This window comes from Gorilla gorilla, chromosome 3, assembly GCF_029281585.2.
Source record: "Gorilla gorilla gorilla isolate KB3781 chromosome 3, NHGRI_mGorGor1-v2.1_pri, whole genome shotgun sequence".
NCBI lineage: Eukaryota > Metazoa > Chordata > Mammalia > Primates > Hominidae > Gorilla > Gorilla gorilla.
In genome coordinates, this window is record NC_073227.2 from 103,865,512 (window position 1) to 103,887,144 (window position 21,633).

Consider the following 21,633-nt stretch of genomic DNA (forward strand, 5'->3'; position numbering starts at 1 on the left):
AGAGGGCAGAACGGTCTCCTTGGACAACGTGGACCTGGCTGAACTACAGCACTGGGGACCACTGGGTGCACCACTGCCCAGGGCATGGTTTTGTTTGTTTGTTTGTTTGGCTTATTGTAGGATGGCCCAGAGATTCTAAATGAGAGGAATTTAAGTGGGTTCCAAGCTGTAAAAGATTCCTGCCTCAGTTAAAAAAAAAAGGGTGAATTGAGTCACAACTTTCTGGGAAGGATGATCACGTGTAAGTGAATTGTAAGTGCATGTCTAGATTAATGTTAGATAGGGGCCATATATAGATTTTCTTGTATCAATTAAAGTTCTCTTTCTTCCCTCAAAGGTAGGAGAAATGCTAGGAAGAGCTGCTGCTCAGGGCTTTCTGTTTAGCAAGGAAGAACTGGGGGTGGTGTGGTATTGACGAGAAACATCTTACATATTAGGGATTCGTCAGCGGGCAGGTATTGGTTAGAGCGATGTGAAACTTGAGGCAATAACATATGAGGAAGCACTTGGTTTTGGAGTCACCGACTTGGTTGCAAATCCTGGCTCAGTTCCTTCTTCTCTCTGGCCCCAGGCAAGTTACTCAACCCCTCTGCACTTTAATTTCCTGTATAAGTTGGAGATAATACAGAATACCTCATAGGATTGCGAAGACTACAAAAGTGTAGGTGTCAAGGGTTTTATATACAGCCTGGCATCAGGAGACACTCAGTCAATGTCAGCTGCCTTTTAGTTTAGGAAGGAAGATTTTAAAATATACATGGGAAGATAGGATTGGCTAGAGCCTTTAATTGAAACTATAGCTAGAAATTTGGGAGAACTCTTTTTTTTTTTTTTTTTTGAGACGGAGTCTTGCTCAGTCACTCAGGCTGGAGTGCAGCGGCACGATCTCGGCTCACTGCAACCTCTGCCTCCTGGGTTCAAGTGATTCTCCTGCCTCAGCCTCCTGAGTAGCCGGCACTATAGATGTGTACCACCATGCCTGGCTAATTTTCATATTTTTAGTGGAGACAGGGTTTTACTATGTTGGCCAGGGTGGTCTCGAACTCCTGATCTCAGGTGATCCACCCGCCTTGGCCTCCCAAAGTGTTGGGATTACAGGCGTGAGCCACTGTGCCCAGCTTGGGAGAACTCTTAAAGGTAACCTTTTTTTTCTGATTAAAAAAAAATTGAGGTATAATTTGCATCTGTTACAATGCACATATTAAGTGTTCAGATACATGATTTTTTACATATTTGTAGGCTCATGTGATTACCCCAATCGAGCTAAAGAACACATTTATGATCTCAAAGTTCTCTTAAGCCCCTGCTCAGTATCTGCCCTTCATCTCTCAGTCCCAGTGGTACTCTCTCTTCTGATTTCTGTCATCGTCTGTTTTTACTGTTTTTGACATTTACATAAATGAAATCATACATTATATATTCTTTGTGTCTGCTTTTGTTCCCACTCTGTATAATATTTGTGAGATTTCTCCATGTTGCATGAATCAGTGGATTTTTAAAAATAATTGCTATGGAGTATTCCTTTATATAATACCAATAGTTTGTTTATTTATTATAATGTCGATTGATAATTGGGTTAGTTCCAGTTTTTAGCCATTAGGAATAAAGCTGCTATAAACATTGTACAGACATTCTTATGACTGTCTGTGCCATAGGGTAAGCAAGTATTTGTTGAACTTTATTAGAAACTGCTACATGGTATTCTAAAATGTTTGTACACTCTCAGCAGCAAAGTTTGAGAGTTCCAGTTGGTCCCTAGCATCTCCAGCACTTGGTATTTTTGGCCTTTTAAAATTTTAGCCATTTTTGTGGGTATGTAGTAGTATCTCATTATAGTTTTAAAAATAACATCTTAAGTATTTTTCTCAATGTAAATATTTTTCAACAAAGTATATATACTTTGTTGAAAAATTAGACATTGCAGAAGTATAAATAAGTTAAAAATCAGCCATATGAAATACTTATTAATCAGAAAAAGCCTAATATTTTTATGTATTTCCTTATAGTTTTCTCCCACTCATATATATATGTGTATATATATACACACACACACATATATATACACACACATATATATATACACATGCATATATATATATATATGCATGTGTATATACACATATATAGTTTTGTTGTTGTTTTTTGAGATGGAGTCTCCCTCTTTTATCCAGGCTGGAGTGCAGTGGTGCCATCTCGGCTCACTGCAATCTCTGCCTCCCGGGTTCAAGCAATTCTCCTGTGTCAGCCTCCCAAGTAGCTGTGAGTACAGGTGCCTGCCATCACACTGACTAATTTTTGTGTTTTTCGTAGAGATGGGGGTTTCACTATGTTGGCCAGGCTGGTCTCAGACTCCTGACCTCAGGTAATCCACCCCCGTTGTCCTCCCAAAGTGCTGGGATTACAGATGTGAGCCACTGCGCTTGGCTTCATATATATATTTTAAAATGTAGCTGACATTTTAGTTTAATATATCTGGGAGTGGGCCCTGGTGTCTGTTTTTAAAAAGATTCCACAGAGAATTATGGAATGCAGCCAAGCTTGAGAACCACTGAGTTAGCTCAACCCTTTTTTCTCCCTTTCCCTTATAACTTAGTATCTTGTCTAGTGCCTGTCACTCTTTATATATTGACTAACTGAATTAATGAGCAAATGATTTTTTAAAATTTAGATGAGGAAATTGATCCTCAGCTAAGCTGATATCTCCAACGAATTTCTTAAGTGCATTTTTAAGCATAGTATTAATTTTTTAAAAGTAGAAAGAATAGTACAATTAGTCACCTTATACCCATCACCCAAATTCAACAGTTATCAAGAATTTGCTACATCTATTCTTTTTTTTCAGGTTTTCCTTTGTGTAAGTATTTTTCAATTAAAAAAATTAATTACAGAAGCAATATATGAGCAATGTAGAAAGGTAGAGAACACCAATAAGTAATTAGAAATACCATAGTCTCATCTTCATGGATATCCTTTTACGAAAGTATTTTAAAGTTAATTCCAGATATCATATCCTTTTACATACTTCAGGACACACCTCAAAAAATAGACTTTTTGAAAAATATAACCCTAATGCCATTATTATGCTTAACTAAATTAATAACAATATAAAAATTTAAAAATGTTTGGGAAGGGAAGCAGTGATAATCAGGATCACAAAGGAGTTGCTGTGAAATGAGCTTAGCCAAGTGGCCTAACTTGTATCCTGGAAATCCTAACTTGACTAATGGCTCAGGGAATGGTTTGTATTTGGTATATCTAGAGGTTAGCCTTGCAGTGTTACAGCTACATTATTGTGAGAAAAGGTGGCAAAACGTGGACTGGAAATCTGTGCAGTTAGGTGACTATGTTGTTGATGTAGTAATTAACATATTAACATATCTAGTGATTAATGAACTGTAGAAGGACAAGATGGAGATCAGTTGTATATTCCTGGGATCTGTCCTTGGTACTAGCTTGTTAAGATGGTATAATGATCTTTTATTTTATTTTATTTATTTATTTATTTTGAGATGGAGTTTCACTCTGTCACCCAGGCTGGAGTGCAGTGGCGTGATCTTGGTTTGGTTCACTGCAACCTCCTCTTCCTGGGTTCAAGTGATTCCCTACCTCAGCCTCCTGAGTAGCTGGGACTACAGGTGCATGCCACTATGCCTGGCTAATTTTTGTATTTTTAGTAGAGATGGGGTTTCACTACATTGGCCAGGCTGGGTCCAAGTGCCTCACCTCAGGTGATCTGCCAACCTCAGCCTCCTAAAGTGCTAGGATTACAGGCATGAACCACTGCACCTGGCCTTAATGATCTTTTTAGTCTTTATATCTAGGTGATTGCTTGAGCATGGGCCAGGCCTCTTCCTTGACGCTGAATATTTCTGTTCTTTAATCCCAGTAGCACTGGTCCATCTCATTCCCCAATGTATACATACAGTTAGTCATTATACTACCTTATCATGGTCTCTTCTTTAATCACACTAATCACATTTATGGGTCAGGAAGGAAGTTGGAGATGGTAGGGAAGGATCTAGGCCTGGCTTCTTTGCCAAGGATCTGAGCCCCTCAGAGGAGCTTCTCATGCCAGGAAAAGGACACTACCACCAATAATTGGTGCTGGAACAGGTAAACTTCTCCCTGCCCAATTTTAAAATAATAACATACATAGACAGGAGTGTAAAATAAGTAATACAACTTCATGCATTTTCCAAAATGAACTTGCTTGTATATCTCTCATCTAGGTCAATAAATTGAACATTACCAGTACCCCAGAACATTCCCCCAAGGCCCCCTTCCAGTCTCTATGGGATTTAGGACCATATTTTTGTCAATTCCAAACTAGATTTAATTAAAAATTTTCCTATAGAAGCAGTGTTAAGAGAGACTTTCTATTTCATGCTATTACTGCTCTGTGATCACCTGTTTTTAAGTGAGTTAGGCTTATGACTGGGTAGGGTTCTTGCTCACACAGACCACTTCAGTCAAGGCTTCCATGAGAAAGTGTTTTGAATGCTGAAGGTTTTGCTGCTGTGTTTGGAACACAGGCCATTGGTAGATTAAGGGTCTACTTCTGTATATAAGCTACTGTATCTTCTTTGGTCTGCAGTAGACCCTGATTTTCTTAACTGCTTGCTTAGGAAGTTTGCTTTACAACTGGAGGACAGAAAAACTAGTGTGATTTGTAAATGGACTGTTATTCTAAGAGTTCACTCAGCTAATTTAGAGTTAATTATGTTTGAGATGGTTTCAACTTCTGCCTTCATTTCCACAGGCCTTTCGTATCTGGTATTATTTATGTGCAAGTGACTTGCTAAAGGGACAGGGGCACAGGGCAGCTTGTGCAATTAATCGCTTGCGTGAGATAGAGAGACAGTTGTAATTTTATCTTCATCCAAGCATGGACTGTGTTGGCTTGGTGAAAGCATTTGGTGTAAGAACAAAGTTCAAACGTTTATGGCTTTACCCTTTTAAAGCTGACTTGTAAAGTAAAAGGAATTTTTTTTTTTTAGAATTAGAGTTTTACCAATTTAAGAACTGTGGGCTGCTTTGAAGGATCAGGATTAACTTATTAAAAATAATGAGATTGCTTTAATGATAACAAAACTAATATAATAATTGAATCTGTGTCAGCTAATCTGATATGTGTTTATTTCTATGTATTTTGAAGACTTGGTCTACTCACGAACATTTCTTTTTTTTTTTTTTTTCTGAGACGGAGTCTCGCTATCGCCCAGGCTAGAGTGCAGTGGCGCGATCTCGGCTCACTGCAGGCTCCGCCCCCTGGGGTTCACGCCATTCTCCTGCCTCAGCCTCCCAAGTAGCTGGGACTACAGGCGCCCGCCACCTCGCCAGGCTAATTTTTTGTATTTTTAGTAGAGACGGGGTTTCACCGTGTTAGCCAGGATGGTCTCGATCTCCTGACCTCGTGATCCGCCCGCCTTGGCCTCCCAAAGTGCTGGGATTACAGGCGTGAGCCACCGCGCCCGGCCAACGAACATTTCTTGGTGCCAAAACAAGTATTTCCTCTCTTCCTTTCTAATCTGTAATTTGAGGCCTAACGCATAGTGAGTGTTCCCTATATGTTGATTGAATTGAATATTTTTTCCTGTCAGAGCTTATATTCAGGTAAATTGGATCTGTAACTCAGACCCTCAATAGTCAACATATCTCAGGAGAAAGTAACATTATGTTTTCAGTCGTGCTCCTTTTGACACCTAATTTTATTTTATTTATTTATTTTTTTTTGAGAAGGAGGCTTGCTCTGTCGCCCAGGCTGGAGTGCAGTGGTGCGATCTTGGCTCACTGCAAGCTCCACCTCCCGAGTTCACACCATTCTCCTGCCACAGCCTCCCCAGCAGCTGGGACTACAGGTGCCCACCACCATGCCTGGCTAATTTTTTTGTATTTTTAGTAGAGACGGGGTTTCACTGTGTTAGCCAGGATGGTCTCGATCTCCTGACCTCGTGATCCACCCGCCTCGGCCTCCCACAGTGCTGGGATTACAGGCATGAGCCACTGCACCCGGCTGACACCTAATTTTATAATAGTACCCATTTTCAGATATTGTATGCCTAATATTAGAGCACTCATAGTCTGGTACCTGCTCTTTTACAGTACAGATTTTCATCTTAGGGACAACTGTCAGTTCCATGTAGCACTTTATTTTTTGGTTATATCACATGTGTACTTGCCACCTCATTTAATAAATACAACATTACAGAAACAATGGAATTCTCCTAAGTATACTTTCCTGATCTCTTACCCTGCTACTCCTTGGAACTACTACTCTGACTTTCATGCTTATCTTGATGCGTATTTTCATACTTCCCTTACATATGTATATATCCTTCATACATAGTATTTATTGTTTTGCATTATTCAAATGATAAAAATGTTGTCTTCCACATATCGTTTTGTGTTCATTCTGACTTTTGCTCATTCTGATGTTTCAGAATTATCTAAATTAGTACATGTTCTAGCTAATTTATTTTAACTCATATATATTCACTGTATATATCTATCAAGTCTCTTATCTAGTCTCTCCTTAATGGACTTTAGATTGTTTCCACTATTTTGCTAATGCAAACAATGTGGCAAAGTGTTCTTGTATATGTCTCCTTGTGCACAGTTTTATAAGAATCTCTCTGGAGAATAAGAGAAAAAGCTTGTTAAGGTGGAATGCCAAATAATAAATGTGGAAGGATTGAAGGAGTGAGAAAATATCATTTTATTTATTTATTTATTTATTTATTTATATATCTATTTACTTTTGAGACAGAGTCTCACTCTGTCACCCAGGCTGGAGTGCAGTGGTGTGATCTTGGCTCATTGTAACCTCTGCTTCCCCGATTCAAGCGATTCTCATGCCTCAGCCTCCCAAGTAGCTGGAATTACAGGTGTGTGGCACCATGCCCAGCTAATTTTTTTGTATTTTTATTAGAGATGGGATTTCACATGTTGGCCAGGCTGGTCTCGAACTCCTGACCTCAAGTGATCTGCCCGCCTCTGCCTCCCAAAGTACTGGGATTACAGGTGTGAACCACTATGCCCAATGGAGTGAGAAAATATCATTTTAAAAGACACATAGTACTTACTCATTAAGGCCAGAGTCATCAATAGATGGTAATACCACGGGTGAAAGTTTGAATATATAAATATAAATATCCATGGGGAGCAGGTTATTTACATAGTCTCAAAGTATCTCCCCTTTATAGATGCTTGTACATAATAAGTACTTACTTATTAATCATAAAGAGAAAAAATACTAATGTTACATGGAGAAACCTGGAAGCACCACTTTCAGCCAAGTGATCAAAGTCACACATCACCAGTCATGACAAACTGTCTCCTGATGAGATGCACTGAGAACACCACATTCCTTACATTGTATTATTACTTCCAAAAGTATACAATCTGCATCTAGTCATGAAGAAACGTTAGGCAAATCCAAATTAAGAGCTACTCTATGAAATAAATAGCTCATACTTTTAAGAAATGTCAGTATCTTGAAAGACAAAGGAAGGCTGAGGAACCTTTCCACATTTAAAGAAACTAAAACGACTTGACATGTAAATGTAAGGTGCAATCCTGGACCAGAAAAAAAAAATTGCTGTAAAGGATGTTAGTGAGACAACTGTCAAAATTTGAATAAAGTCTGTAGATTAGATTCTCATATTGCATTAATGACAACCTCCTTGATTTTGATAATTATAATTTGGTTAAATAAGTGAATCTCTGTGTCCTAAGGAAACATATGCTGAAGTATTTGGGGGTAATGGGTATGATGTTTACTACGTATTCTAAGTGGCTCAGGAAAATTTTTTTATATACATATAAAGATAGAACAATAAAGCAAATGTGGCAAGGTGTTGGCAATTAGTGAATCTGGGTGAAGTGACCTATTGTTGCAACTTGTCTGTATGTTTGAAATTATTTTTTAAAAAGATCTTCCTAAGTTATACCTGGGAGTGGAATTGCTAGGTCATAGGCTCTGAATGTCTTTGAATTTGCACGTCTTTACCAGTACTTCACATTATCAGATTAAACATCTTTATCAGGCTTATGGGTATGAAGGAGTATGTCATTGTGGCTTTTTTTTTTTTTTTTTTTTTTTTTTTTGAGACAGGGTCTCGTTCTGTTGCCCAGGCTGGAGTAGTGTAGTGGTGCAATCTCCGCTCACTGCAACCCTCACCTCCCGGATTCAAGTGATTCTACTGCCTCAGCCTCCCCAGTAGCCGGGATTACAGGCGTGTGCCGCCACGCCTGGCTAATTTTTTGCATTTTTGGTAGAGACGGGGTTTCACCATGTTGGCCAGGCTGGTCTCAAACTCCTGACCTCAAGTGAACTGCCCACCTCGGCCTCCCAAAGTGCTGGGATTACAGGTGTGAGCCACCATACCTGGCCTCATTGTGGTTTGAGTTCGCATTTCTTTCATTATAGTGAAGCAGAACATCTTTTCAAATGTTTCATCAATAAGGCTACTCTTTTATGAATTGCTTGCTATATTCTTAGCCATTTTTAAAAGAGTTCTTTGATATTTTTAAATTAATTTTTTGTATGTCTTAATATATTCTGGAAATTAATCCTTTGGGAAATTAATCCTTTGTCGGCTAGATAAATTGCAGTTACCTACATACTTTTGAAAGATGCTTAACTAAAATATAAAATTGAGTTATATTTTATTTAAGTTACACAGAATAAACTAGGTAAGAAGGCAGAGAAAACATTGCACAACAAGTGTGTAGGGGCTGGAGGGCTGGCATTGTTTGCAGATCTCTTCTCTCTTGGCTCAGTCAAATAATATGGGGCAATTGAACTTGCATTCTTATCTCTGGCCCCTCTGAAAAAGGTTATTTTTAGGAAGGCTGTCTATTGTCCCCAGTGTATTTCATTCAGAAATTTGCTAAAGAAGGTATTCTTCCCTCCTGCTGTAATGAAACTGTTGCACTGCTAAATACTGGCCAGTACTTAGATTGAGTAATGGGCTTTGAGTGGTATTGCGGTGCCTGTAGAGCAAAAGGGTAATTCAGTAGGCACACTATCATGGTTCATCCTCTAATACTAATTAAACCTCTTTTGGAGATGGTGAAAAAAGGTTAAACCACTTAGACTTGACTTCTGAAAAAGAGAAACTAATAATCATTCAAGAACTTACTTTTTTCCTTCCTTCCTTCCTTCCTTCCTTCCTTCCTTCCTTCCTTCCTTCCTTCCTTCCTTCCTTCCTTCCTTCCCTCCCTTCCCTCCCTCCCTCCCTCCCTCCCTCTTTCTTTTCTTTTTTTCTTTTCTTTCTTTCTTCTTTCTTTCTTTTCTTTCCTTCCTTCCTTCCTTCCTTCCTTCCTTCCTTCCTTCCTTCCTTCCTTCCTTCCTTTTCTTTCTTTCTTTCTTTCTTTCTTTCTTTCTTTCTTTCTTTCTTTCTTTCTTTCTTTCTTTCCTTCCTTCCTTCCTTCCTTCCTTTCTTTCTTTCTCCCTCCCTCCCTCTCTTTCTTTCTCTCTTTCTTTCTTTCCTTTCTTAATTTTTATTTCTCTTTCTCTCTCTCCCCTTCCTTCCTTCCTTCTCTCCCTCTTTTCTCCCTTTCCCTTCCCTTCCTGCCCCTCCCCTCTGTTCCCCTCCCCTCCCCTCCCCTCCCCTCCCCTCCCCTCCTCTTCCCTTTCCATCTCATTTTGTCACCCAGGCTGGAGTGCAGTGGCATGATCATGGCTCACTGCAGCCTCCATCTTCTGGGCTCAAGTGATCCCCCTGCCTCAGCCTCCCAAGTAGCTGGGACTACAGGCACATGCCACCATGTCCAGCTAATTTTTGTATTTTTTGTGGAGACGAGTTTCACCATGTTGCCCAGGTAGGTCTCAAACTCTTGGGCTCAAGTGATCCGCTCACCTTGACCTCCCAAAGTGTTGGGATTACAGGCATAAGCCCCCATGCCAAGCCCCTATTGCTTTAATTCTTAAGGTGACTAGGTATGAACTTTGCATGTAGGACAAAAACTCCAAAATCCCCATATATCCCAAACCTAAAATCATAAAACATTAGCCCTGTAAGAAAACTAAATTGTTTCCATTCTCTCAGTTTATAAAAGACATCAGTCATGGAGCTGGTGGTTGTCCTAAACAGGACTTGGCTTTTGACTCCAGGTCCTCTTTCCTTTCTCCTCTAGTGTAGTATTAGTCCTTCCGAAAACTGAACTATTACAGCTCTTTCTACTAATACACATATAACTCTTCCCAGGATAGGTAATACAGCACTGTCCATTTTCCTCATTGATTTCCTAATAAACTGGAAAATGAGGTGATCAAAAAAGATCTTCTTTCAGGGAATTTAACATCTTAATTACTATCTCAAAAGAAAATATTTTTCTTTGTAATCTAATGTCAGAAGTAACCTTTTGTGATACACTCCAAAGGAACCAATGAATGATCATATGACTGTGTATATAGCTACTCTTTATTCTTTGAAGACTTTCTCATTTTTTGTATTTAGTAGTTAGAATTGAATGACAGTAGTCATTTTTCAATTCATAAAAATTTATGCTGCTTTAAAAATCATTTAATTATTTTCTTGATGGGAAATACAGTAACAGCACAGAGAGGAAAACCTAATCCTATTGTCTAGAAATAGCTACTTAATGTTTTCATTTTTACATTTTTTCTATGTATATGTATTTCATAGAGTGAAACTATAGTTTTAGATTCCGTCTTTTCTTGATTAACATTATAGTGTTTGTTAATGGGTGCATTTTATATCATTGTTTGGATTAATTGTAATGAAGAATGCTACAGTGAACACCCTTGCCTACATTTGCCTACATTTCTAATTATTTTCTGATGACAGATTCCTAGAATTGGAGTTATTGATCATCAGCAAAACTATCTTCAGTCTTTTCATTGCCAAACCAACTTTGACAAAGTTGCTACTACTTCCGTACTTGTACAAGTTGAATATGAGAGTACCTGTGTCATTTCAAGTCATTGAATTTTATCATTGAATAAAATGCTGCTGATTTGATACTGTAAATAGGCCTTTGTCTAATTCACATTTCCTTTTTCACTAGTGAAAAGTTGTATGATATTAACTATTAATATTCATGTTGTTTCTGTGAACTTTGCTTACTTTTATGCAGGAGGCTGTGTTTTTCTTATTAAATAATTTTCATATATTAAAAAATCAGCCGGGTGCAGTGGCTCACGCCTGTAATCCCAGCACTTTGGGAGGCAGAGGCAGGCAGATCACGAGGTCAGGAGATCGAGACCATCCCGGCTAACATGGTGAAACCCAGTCTCTATTAAAAATACAAAAAATTTGGCGAGTGTGGTGGCGGATGCCTGTAGTCCCAGCCGCTTGGGAGGCCGAGGCAGGAGATTGGCATGAACCTGGGAGGCGGAGCTTGCAGTGAGCTGAGATCACGCCACTGCACTCCAGCCTGGGTGACGGAGCAAGACTCCGTCTCAAAAAAAAAAAAAAAAAAAAAAATCAACTTTTTGCCATTTATGGTGAATCTTTTGCCATTTTGCTTGCTTTTTGATTTTATGGTTTTTGTCAGGGAGAACAGAAGTCTTTGTTTTTACACAATCTAGAGTTATACTTGGGGAGAATTTTGCGTGTGTGTGTGTGAGTTCTTTGTCTAATGGTATACAGGGAAGAAATCCAAACAAGAGGATTATGGAGGACCAAAAACCCCTTCTTGTAATTAACAAAGATCATGGGGTAGAGGCCATTTCATGCAGACACAGTGATTTCACCTCTTTTCCCACTGCAATTGTTTGTCTCTTACTTCTGAAGATGGCTGATGTCACCCATTAAACTTATTTACTTGTTTGGCATATTTAACTTCTACACAGTTAAAGTTGCCCTTTTGGTCAATTCTTCTGTCCTATGGCATTTTCTCATGTCCTGATGCTTTCTTTTAAGGTATTATCCAAAGAGATGAGTCACCCATGGAAAAAGGGCTCTCTGGTCTACGAGGAAGGGACTTTGAGCTGTCTGACGTGTTTTATTTCTCCAAGAAGGGATTGGAAGCCATTGTAGAAGATGAAGTGACCCAGAGGTTTTCCTCAGAGGAGCTAGTGTCATGGAATCTCCTCACAAGAACCAATGTAAATTTCCAGTACATCAGTCTGCGGCTCACTATGGTGTGGGTGCTGGGCGTCATAGTGCGCTATTGTGTCCTACTGCCTCTGAGGTAAGTCATATGCCTGGTAATTTGATGATACGCTTGACTCAGCTTTCTTTTTGAATCATGTACATAATGGCCGTGTAAGTGTTCTGTGGTGCTTATTCCACCCATTCCCACGTAGCAAATGCCACCAAACATGACCTCTGCAGGAATGTATTACGTATCCATTTTCCTTTCACAATTTTCCCCAAATGAAGTTGTATATTCAGAATCCAATGTATATCTTAGAATCTGGATCCACTTTGCTATTAGAGTCTGAGCTAACTTGAGGATGGAGAGAAAAGGGAAGTGAAGAAGGAGAAGAAGAAGAGGAAGAGGAAGAAGAAGAAGAGAGATCATTAACAGTTTCATATTCACTAGAGCATCAGCCAAACTGTAAGAGCTGACCAGAACCCACTGCCTTTCTTTGCCAGTCCATAGCACTTCATAATTGCGTAAGAGAGAAAAAATTCTTGAGTGTGGTTACATGTGGGAGAGAGCCATTTCGAAGTGTGTTTGTTCCATCCAATTCATTGTGATCACGGACTGCTCTTATTAAAGTGTCCCCACCTGGGTCCCCTTCTGCTTCTGAGCTTGAGTGCCACCTGGTGAGGAGGCAGTGTCAAGCCTAGTTTATGGAAAGCACGATGTGGAACATGAGTAGAAGGCACTGCGTGGTGGGATGAAGCTGTAAGTGGCTGAGATCTGATTAGTATGGTGGTAGCAGTAGTAGGCACGTATACCAGCCACAACATTATTGTTGATCATCTTGCTTCATTTCCCTGGACATGGCCTTGGCATCCTCTCAGCAGAGCTTTCCAGGCAGTGGCTACCTGCCAACTAAACTTGGCACATGAATTGAAATCTTTTTACCACCCCCAGGGTGACCTATGCTTGCCTCATTCAGATTTATTACCAGGGAAAGTATTGCTTAACTACAGGGAAATGCAGATTTCTAAGAAATTATTTCTGGGGTTTTTTTTTTTTTTTTTTTTTTTGTCCATATTGCTAGTTCAGACATTGGGGCATAGTATGTCTTTTGGGAATCATTTCAGCTGTGATAATGAAGCGAAATTCAAGGTTTCACATATAATTTTGCTTGAACCTTAAACTAGTGCCCCCAAAACAGGGTTCGTATACTCTGGGAGTGTACAAGACTATCCATTGGCATGCAGGAAGGAAATATTAGAGCTCTTATTTACTAAAAGCTTCTGTTCTGGCTGGGTGCAGTGGCTCACGCCTGTAATCCCAGCACTTTGGGAGGCCGAGGCGGGCGGATCACAAGATCAAGAGATCGAGACCATCCTGGCCAACATGGTGAAACCTCGTCTCTACTAAAAATACAAAAATTAGCTGGGCGTGGTGGAGCACACCTAGTCTCAGCTACTCAGGAGGCTGAGGCAGGAGAATTGCGTGAACCTGGGAGGCAGAGGTTGCAGTGAGCTGTGATCGTGCTGCTGCACTCTAGCCTGGCAACAGAGCAAGACTGCATATCAAAAAAAAAAAAAAGAAAGAAAGAAAGAAAAAAAGCTTCTGTTCACTTTATAACTAGAGCTTCCATTTATTCTGTTTTCATTCTTAAAAAGAAAAAGCCCAGGGGCATGGTGGCTCACACCTGTAATACTAGCACTTTGGGAGGCTGAGGTGGGCAGATCACTTGAGGCCAGGAGTTCGACTTGCCTGGACAACATGGCGAAACCCCATCTCTACCAAAAATACAAAAATTAGCCAGGTGTGGTGATGCGCACTTGTAGTCCCAGCTACTTGGGAGGCTGAGGCAGAGAATTACTTGAACCCAGGAGGCAGAGGTTGCAGTGAACCAGGATCACGCTACTACACTCCAGCCTGGGTGACAGAGCGAGACTCTTGTCTCAAAAAAAAAAAAAAAAAAATGAAGCTGGGCTGGGCATAGTGACTCTTGCCTGTAATCCCAGCCCTTTGCGAGGCCGAGGTGGGTAGATCAGTTGAGGTCAGGAGTTCTATATCAGCCTGGCCAACATGGTTAAACTCCATCTCTACTAAAAATACAAAAATTAGCCAGGTGTGGTGGCACATGCCTGTAGTCCCAGCTACTTGGGAGGCTGAAGCAGGAGAAATCACTTGAACCCGGGAGGCGGAGGTTGCAGTGAGACACTGTATTCCAGCCTGGGTGACAGAGTGAGGTGAGGCTCCATTTCAAAAAAAAAAAAAAAAACAACAAAAATACACATGAAGCTTTAGTCAAGTTTAATATATGGATTGGTTCATATCCAAGGTAACCTGAAGGAAGAATGAGGAATTCTACAGCACAGTGCTTGAGATGCCCTTGTTTGTTGTTGGTTAGCTTTCACCATGCCGTGGGGGCCCAGAAAATGCTGTTATGATTCCCTTATCTACAAAACAAATGCTCACAAAATAGGTAAGTGACTTAAAATATTTTTGCAAAGAAACTATGATTTAAGATAATAAAGCAATGTAAACATTTATTACTTCTTGGCCTTTGGGCTAAGGTCAAGTGCAGTGATATAAGCATCCAAGAACAAAAAGAAAATGCAGAGTTCAGACTCCTACTCTTAGTAGATACTCTTCAGTGTGGAAGAATTGCTTTGTAAATGCTCTTTAAAAGAAGCACCTACTACAAAATGAGCTTTTCAAAAACCAGATTGTATTAAGATACATTGTGGTGATGGTTGCACAACTCTGTGAATATGCCAAAAACTACTGAATTGCATACTTTATTTTATTTATTTATTTTTATGATGAGATAGAGTCTCACTCTATCACTTAGGCACAATCTGTAACCTCTGCCCGCTGAGTTCAAGCGATTCTTATGCCTCAGCCTCTCGAGTAGCTGGAATTACAGGCATGTGCCTCCATGCCTGGCTAATTTTTGTATTTTTAATAGAGATGGAGTTTCACCATGTTGGCCAGGCTGGTCTCAAACTCCTGACCTGAAGTGATCTGCCTGCCTTGGCTTCCCAAAGTGCTGGGATTACAGGTGTGAGCCAGTGCCTGAACTGAATTGCACATTTTAATGGGTTGAATTGTATGGCATGTGAATTGTATGTCAATAAAGCTCTTAAAAAACAGACTGTGGCTGAAAACTTACGTCATCTATGAGAACTCTAACATTGGCTCACTTAAACTGGGATACATAATGTTCTGGCGTGTTAATCTAGCAAATAAAAAGTTTCAGTAGTTTTGAACCCAATTGTTAAACATGTTAAAATGAAACTCCTTCTGATTTAATGGACGGGAACAAGTGATTCTCATTGCGGCAAGGTGGCAAAACATTATTTTAAAAGTTTTGCATAATTGATGATGAGATTAAACAATAATTTAGTTATTGCATCAGTAGCCGACAAGAAAAAAGAACCTGACCTTCAAATTGCTATGTCAAATCTTTAACAAGATTTAACACCTTATTTATCAAGGTATTTATAGGAAAGCATATTCAAAAAGCTTTCTTCTTGCTCAAAATTGTAATAGTATTAATTATATTTATTAGCTATAGTAATATATCATGTTATTAAGTTATAATTATACAATTGATAATTATAATTATAAAATTAATAACATATATTAATGTATTACTTTATTATCCTATTTTGAGTGAGGACAAATTGCAACATTAATATAATTTCAAAATACTATATTTTTAAATAAAAATATTTAAACTTTTTTTACATTCTTTGTTTCCAGATGTTTTATAATGTACATTATATCAGTACAGCATATGCACATTATTCTTAAACATATTGGGGTGCATGTTCAGATGTGTTATTGATGGAGTGTTTCTCCAAATGGGTTAAGACTGCTGCCTTTTACCCTGTTTCTTTTTTTTTTTTTTGAGACAGTCTCACTTTGTTGCCCAGGCTGAAGTGTAGTGGCACAGTCTTGGCTCACTGCAACCAACCCCTGCCTCCTGGGTTCAAGCGGTTCTCGTTACAGGGATGTGTCACCATGCCTTCCTAATTTTTGTATTTTTAATAGAGACAGGGTTTCACCATGTTGGCCAGGCTGGTCTCGAACTCCCCACCTCAAGTGATCCACTCGCCTGGGCCTCCCCAACTGCTGGGATTATAGCCGTGAGACACTGCTTATTTCTCTTGTTTTAAATAATGCTAAACTGCTATGTTAAATCATAATCTCCTGAAAGACAGAATAACATAATGCTTATGAAAATGAATTCTGGAGCCAGACTCCCTGGGTTCAAATCCTGGCTCTGTTGCTTATTTTCTGTGTAACTTTGGGTGAGTTAGTTAGCCTTTCTATGCTCCAATTTTTTCATCTGTAGAATGGGGATAATGATAATATTATTGCCTCATAGAGTCTTGGGGATGATTAAATGTGTTAAATATAAAAGCTACTTAGAATATTGCCTGGTATGTAGTGTTAGGTGTTGCTTCATCATCATCTAATGTAAAGCCTGGGATTGGTTAAGACAAACGATTTTATGCTCCAAATATCTGATCAGAAAGTAAAGATAGCTACGTGTCAGCAGTAAATGAGCTTCACCCTGGAGAGGGTTACTGTTCCTGACCCTTGACCTTAGGCAACCACTGTAGCTTCCCCAGACACACAGGGTCCTTCTGATACTGCAGTGGTGGTCCCCTTCAGTCTGCTTATTGAATACCTCATGCATTCAGCAACACGTGTGTGCTCTTCTGGGAACAGGAAGACATAAATAGGCCTCTGGTTTGATGTGAGAGAGTAATGAGATAATCTAAAGTTTCTGCTTTCTCCATTTGACAAAGTAAGATGATTTAAAGAATCTTATTAGTAAAATGTGATTAAACTATTGATTTTTCTTCTCTTTTAACTAAATCCTATTTATTTTGAAAGATTTTGTCCTAACTTTCCTTTTTGAATAATTCTATTTACATTTCTAGAAATTACTACTTTCCTTTTGAAGTCATTGGAATGTATATTAAAAGCACTTTTCAAAAAGAAGGCAATGTCTATATGGAGGTTAGAGGTACTGTCAGTCACCTTGTTTGCTAACTTCTGAGTTATCTTGAACCATGCAAAAGGACAACAGTTAGATTTGCATTAAAAGATGTCTACATGGTGGTGTATTTTGGTGTTCTTATTATGAAAGCACCTTTAAATATATTCCCTTCACTAGCCCTCTTAACCCTTTGGTGATTATATACATTTAACTTGATAGTTTTGTGAAAATTTCCAGGCCTTCTCTATGCATATACAGACTTGTCACACATGTTTTTGTTGTTGTTTTGCAGATGGCATCATATTCTGTACTTTATTCTGAAACTTACTTTGCTTTTTGCCTCTTAAAGTGTGTCATGGAACATTCTTCCGTGTTAGATCTATATAGATTTACCCAGTTATTTTAGTGGCTGCATCATATTTCATCATGTGGATACTCTACAACTTATTTACAATTTTATTATTTATGAACTTTTTGGTTACTTCCATGCTATGTGTCAAAATCTTATATGGCCCTCTCTTTTCTTTTTCAGGGTTACCTTGGCTTTCATTGGGATCAGTTTGCTGGTTATAGGAACTACACTGGTTGGGCAGCTGCCAGACAGCAGGTGAAATGTTTCCTTCCATCCAGCCATACATAGGACTGTCTTTTTTCTTAGCCGTGTCCACAAAGAGAACATTTGTTTGATTCCTATGTATTGCATTATTATTATTATTATTATTTTTGAGATGGAGTCTCGTACTGTCACCCGGGCTGGAGTACAATGGTGCGATCTTGGCTCACTGCAACCTCCGCCTCCTGGGTTCAAGAGATTCTCCTGCCTCAGCCTCCTGAGTAGCTGGGATTACAGTCACCCACCACCATGCCCAGCTAATTCTTTGTATTTTTAGTGGAGACAGGGTTTCACCATGTAGGCCAGGGGGGTCTCAAACTCCTGACCTTGTGATTTGCTTGCCTCGGCCTCCCAAAGTGCTGGGATTACAGGTGTGAGCCACCACACCAGGCCACATTGCATTAAATTTATGTTCTCTACTCATTTATTAGAATCCTGCTCACTTCATCTTCATAGTCTTTGATTTTTTTTAATCATACTTCCATATTAATTGAAAGAAGTTGTTTTTTCAAAGGAGAATTGAAGAAAGAAAATGAACTGAGTTACCTAAGAGAGTCATATATTGGCAAGCTCATAAGACCAAGATCAAAGAAGCTTCACTTTATCTCGTTCAGGAATTTGTCATAATAGCCTAGTGGTTTTGAGCTACTTTTCATTAGAGTTATTTCCAGTTTTTTTGGTAGACTTTTGTGATCTAATACTAAATGTGCCAATGAGACTATAAGAATTGACTATAAGACTATAAGAATTGAACTGTACTGGTTCACCAGAATAGAATGTGGTATGCTGTTGTGAAAAAGCACATTAAAACTTTTATTATATTGTTTCTTAAGAGTGCCCAGAATGGCACAATAAAACGTTTCTATTTCCTTCAGCCTCAAAAACTGGCTGAGTGAACTGGTCCATCTGACTTGCTGCCGGATCTGTGTGCGAGCCCTCTCTGGTACCATTCATTATCATAACAAGTGAGTATCTGCTGCCAATGTGCCTGTCTTTTTCTAGGTCAATTCAGCATGAGATTGACAAGGAAGCATTGGAAGTGGCTGGGAAGAAGTGGGTGGAGTCAGAGTGCTTCCAATGTATTCATCTCTACTTCTCAGTGTGGCACAGGCATAACGCACAAAAACACTAAATAGCAGTGTTTGCAGAAAGAATATAATAATAAACATGTAGTTGTGCTCAATAATTGGGCATTTATGGTGTGCAGGCCAGACCCTATGTTTCTTGTAGCTCATCCCTATGAGATAGGCACTGTTGACCCATTTTATAGGGGAAGAAATGTAAGCTTTGGGATTTGTGGTTTAGGGTCACAGTGAATAAACAATGGAATCAGGTTTTGAGCCATGTCTCTCTGATTTTAAAAACAATGAAGTTGACAGGTCTGGACTGTGGTGGAAATAGGACTAGACGTGGAGTCTGGAAATGTGGTCTCTATTCTCAGTCCTGCTACTTCTAAAATTCCATAATTGAGCCTTAAAACAAAATTCTGCTTTTCTCTCCCAGAATTGTAGAGAATGAAGGCAGCAAAGGAAAGTAATTAGCTAAATGAAAGTGATTTTGATTGCTTTTGAACTACTTTTCTATTATCTTAATTTTTTTTAGATTTAACATCATTCTAAAAGTTCTAGGCCAAGCCTCTCTTTTTTACTGATTTGGTCTTTCTTTCTCATTTGTAGAAGAGAAACATTTTGCCATTTGGCTTTACCATGTGGTACCAACATAAAAGACCCTTTAAACATTTTAAATTATATGATGTTGCAATTGGACTATGAGTTTTAAAGTGAAGAGTGAAAGAAAACACTCTGGCAGGGGTGCAGTCAGAAGAAACACCTGTAGAAAAGGCACACTTATTACATAAAGAGGAGTTCCTGACTTCTTATAGAGTTGCTTCTCATTTTGAAGAAAATATGCTAAATAATTGTGTATTTGGTTCTTTCTTCTCTGTATAGGCCCAAACAAAACTACTTTGCTTTATTGGTGTCAAATACTGGTTTCACTCTAGGGTAGAGATCAACAAACTGAACCGGGAGCCTATAGGCCAAATCTGGCCCACCAGCTGTTTTCTGTAAATAACGTTTTATTGGAACACAGCCGTGCTCATTCACAGCCATGGCTGCTTTTGTGTCACAACAGCAGAGTCAAGTAATTGTGACAAGCATTGTCTGGCTTGCAAAGCTTAAAGTATTTGCTGTCTGGCCCTTGATAAGAAAAGTTTGCCAACCTCTGCTCTAGGAGGATAGGAGGGAGGAAATTATGGTGAATTTTCTCCGTGGATTATCATGAAACCACTAAAAGTGATGTATATGAAGATCAAAATAATGTGAAAATACTTCAGATTAAATAAGTGAAAGCTGTGTATTATCAATGGAAAAATCATGGGCCCCCTACCACACTCTCATGACACTACCTAGAGATCACCTTTTAAAGATGGGCCCGTGTACCTCCAAACTTAATTTTTAAAAATATACTTAAAAAAGACAAGGCACGGTAGCTCATGCCTGTGATCCCAGCACTTTGGGAAGCCGAGTGGGGCAGATCACTTGAGGTCAGGAGTTTGAGACCAGCCTGGCCAACGTGGAGAAACCTCATCTCTGCTAAAAATATAAAAATTAGCTGGGCCTGATGGCACATACCTGTAATTCCAGCTACTTGGGAGGCTGAGGCAGGAGAATTGCTTGAACCCCCAGAGGTGGAGGTTGCAGTGAGCCAAGATTGCACCAATGCACTCCAGCCTGGGCAACAGAGTGAGACGTGAAAAAAAAAATTACATATATACACACACACACACACTTAAAAAAATAAGATGAGTATTTACATGCTGTGGCTATTTTAGAAGACTTCGAATTTTCCATTGTTTGTAATTGCAGGCAGTACAGACCCCAGAAGGGAGGCATTTGTGTTGCCAACCATACTTCCCCCATTGATGTTTTAATCTTGACAACGGATGGATGTTATGCTATGGTAAGAGCAGCTCATTGATATTTCAGGTAGTTGCATGTTTTATGGATTGATCAAACTTTTTATTTTGGCATAAATTAGCAAGTTGGCTTTATGTTAGAAATTTGACTGCGTTATACTATTGTAGCTGTATAAGTTATGTAATATATTTACATGAGGAATATGTAGTGCAAGAAAAGGAAGGAAAATAGCCATTATATTTAAGATGGTAAAAAATTAACTTACTGAAATGCAGACATTCTTGAGCTTAATAGGACCTTGTAAAGTTGATTCCATTTTCCTGGTAAAATCCCTGCCAGTGTTTAATAATATTTGCAACATTAAATTCTTTCTTTTTACAGTTGCACATATCCCCTAGCCAGCCAATTAGTTCTTTCTTCCTTCAGGGACTTATATGCAATTAAAAGAAATCTGGCTCTTTAATGAGGATCTAGCAAGAAAGGCAAATATTTATATCAGGTTGTCTTTCTCAGTCCTTGCCCATAGCCCCAAAAGAAAAGAAAATGAAACAAACCCAAGAACAAACTACAAAGCCTACAGTAAAACTGTACACCTCAAAACAGCCTTTCTTGGGGATGAATACAGGAATCATATTCTTTTTTTTTTTTCTTCAAATCTGTGTTTTCTGTTGCCCTTGCAAATTTGTCAAGATTTCTTGCATCTCCTTTCTGTGTCAGGTAAATTCTGCAGGATAATTGAAGCTGCATGGTAGTTAAATATGCCTTCAGTTGGTGTTTGGCATAGAATGCCTGGACAAGGGTCCTAGGGGATCGCCTTTTCAAATTTTCATGGTGGTGGGTTGGGCTTCAGGGAGAGTAGATGGGTTTTATTTCACTTACCAGTTCCAGGGATTGACAGCCATGGTTTGGTGTGTTTTTCTGGGAGGGCATCTGAAGGGAGCCATTTTTGATTAAATGTCGCTGCAAGTAGGAAGGTGGAGAGTATTGGCACATGTGCAAGTATTTGACTCTGCATGGGTTACACAATCATTAAGGGG

At 39.1% G+C, this 21,633-nt stretch overlaps 1 protein-coding gene across 2 annotated transcripts in view; it reads left to right on the forward strand.

The window, feature by feature from the left end:
* The window catches only part of GPAT3 (glycerol-3-phosphate acyltransferase 3), a 70,166-nt gene that overhangs the window by 33,980 nt on the left and 14,553 nt on the right, over window positions 1-21,633 (forward strand). For both annotated transcript variants that reach the window (XM_055384999.2, XM_004038915.5), the window contains exons 4-7: window positions 11,892-12,162; window positions 17,598-17,672; window positions 18,554-18,643; window positions 20,546-20,639. In XM_055384999.2, coding sequence (XP_055240974.1) covers window positions 11,892-12,162; window positions 17,598-17,672; window positions 18,554-18,643; window positions 20,546-20,639 — 530 coding nt within the window. The remainder of the gene's footprint in view (window positions 1-11,891; window positions 12,163-17,597; window positions 17,673-18,553; window positions 18,644-20,545; window positions 20,640-21,633) is intronic.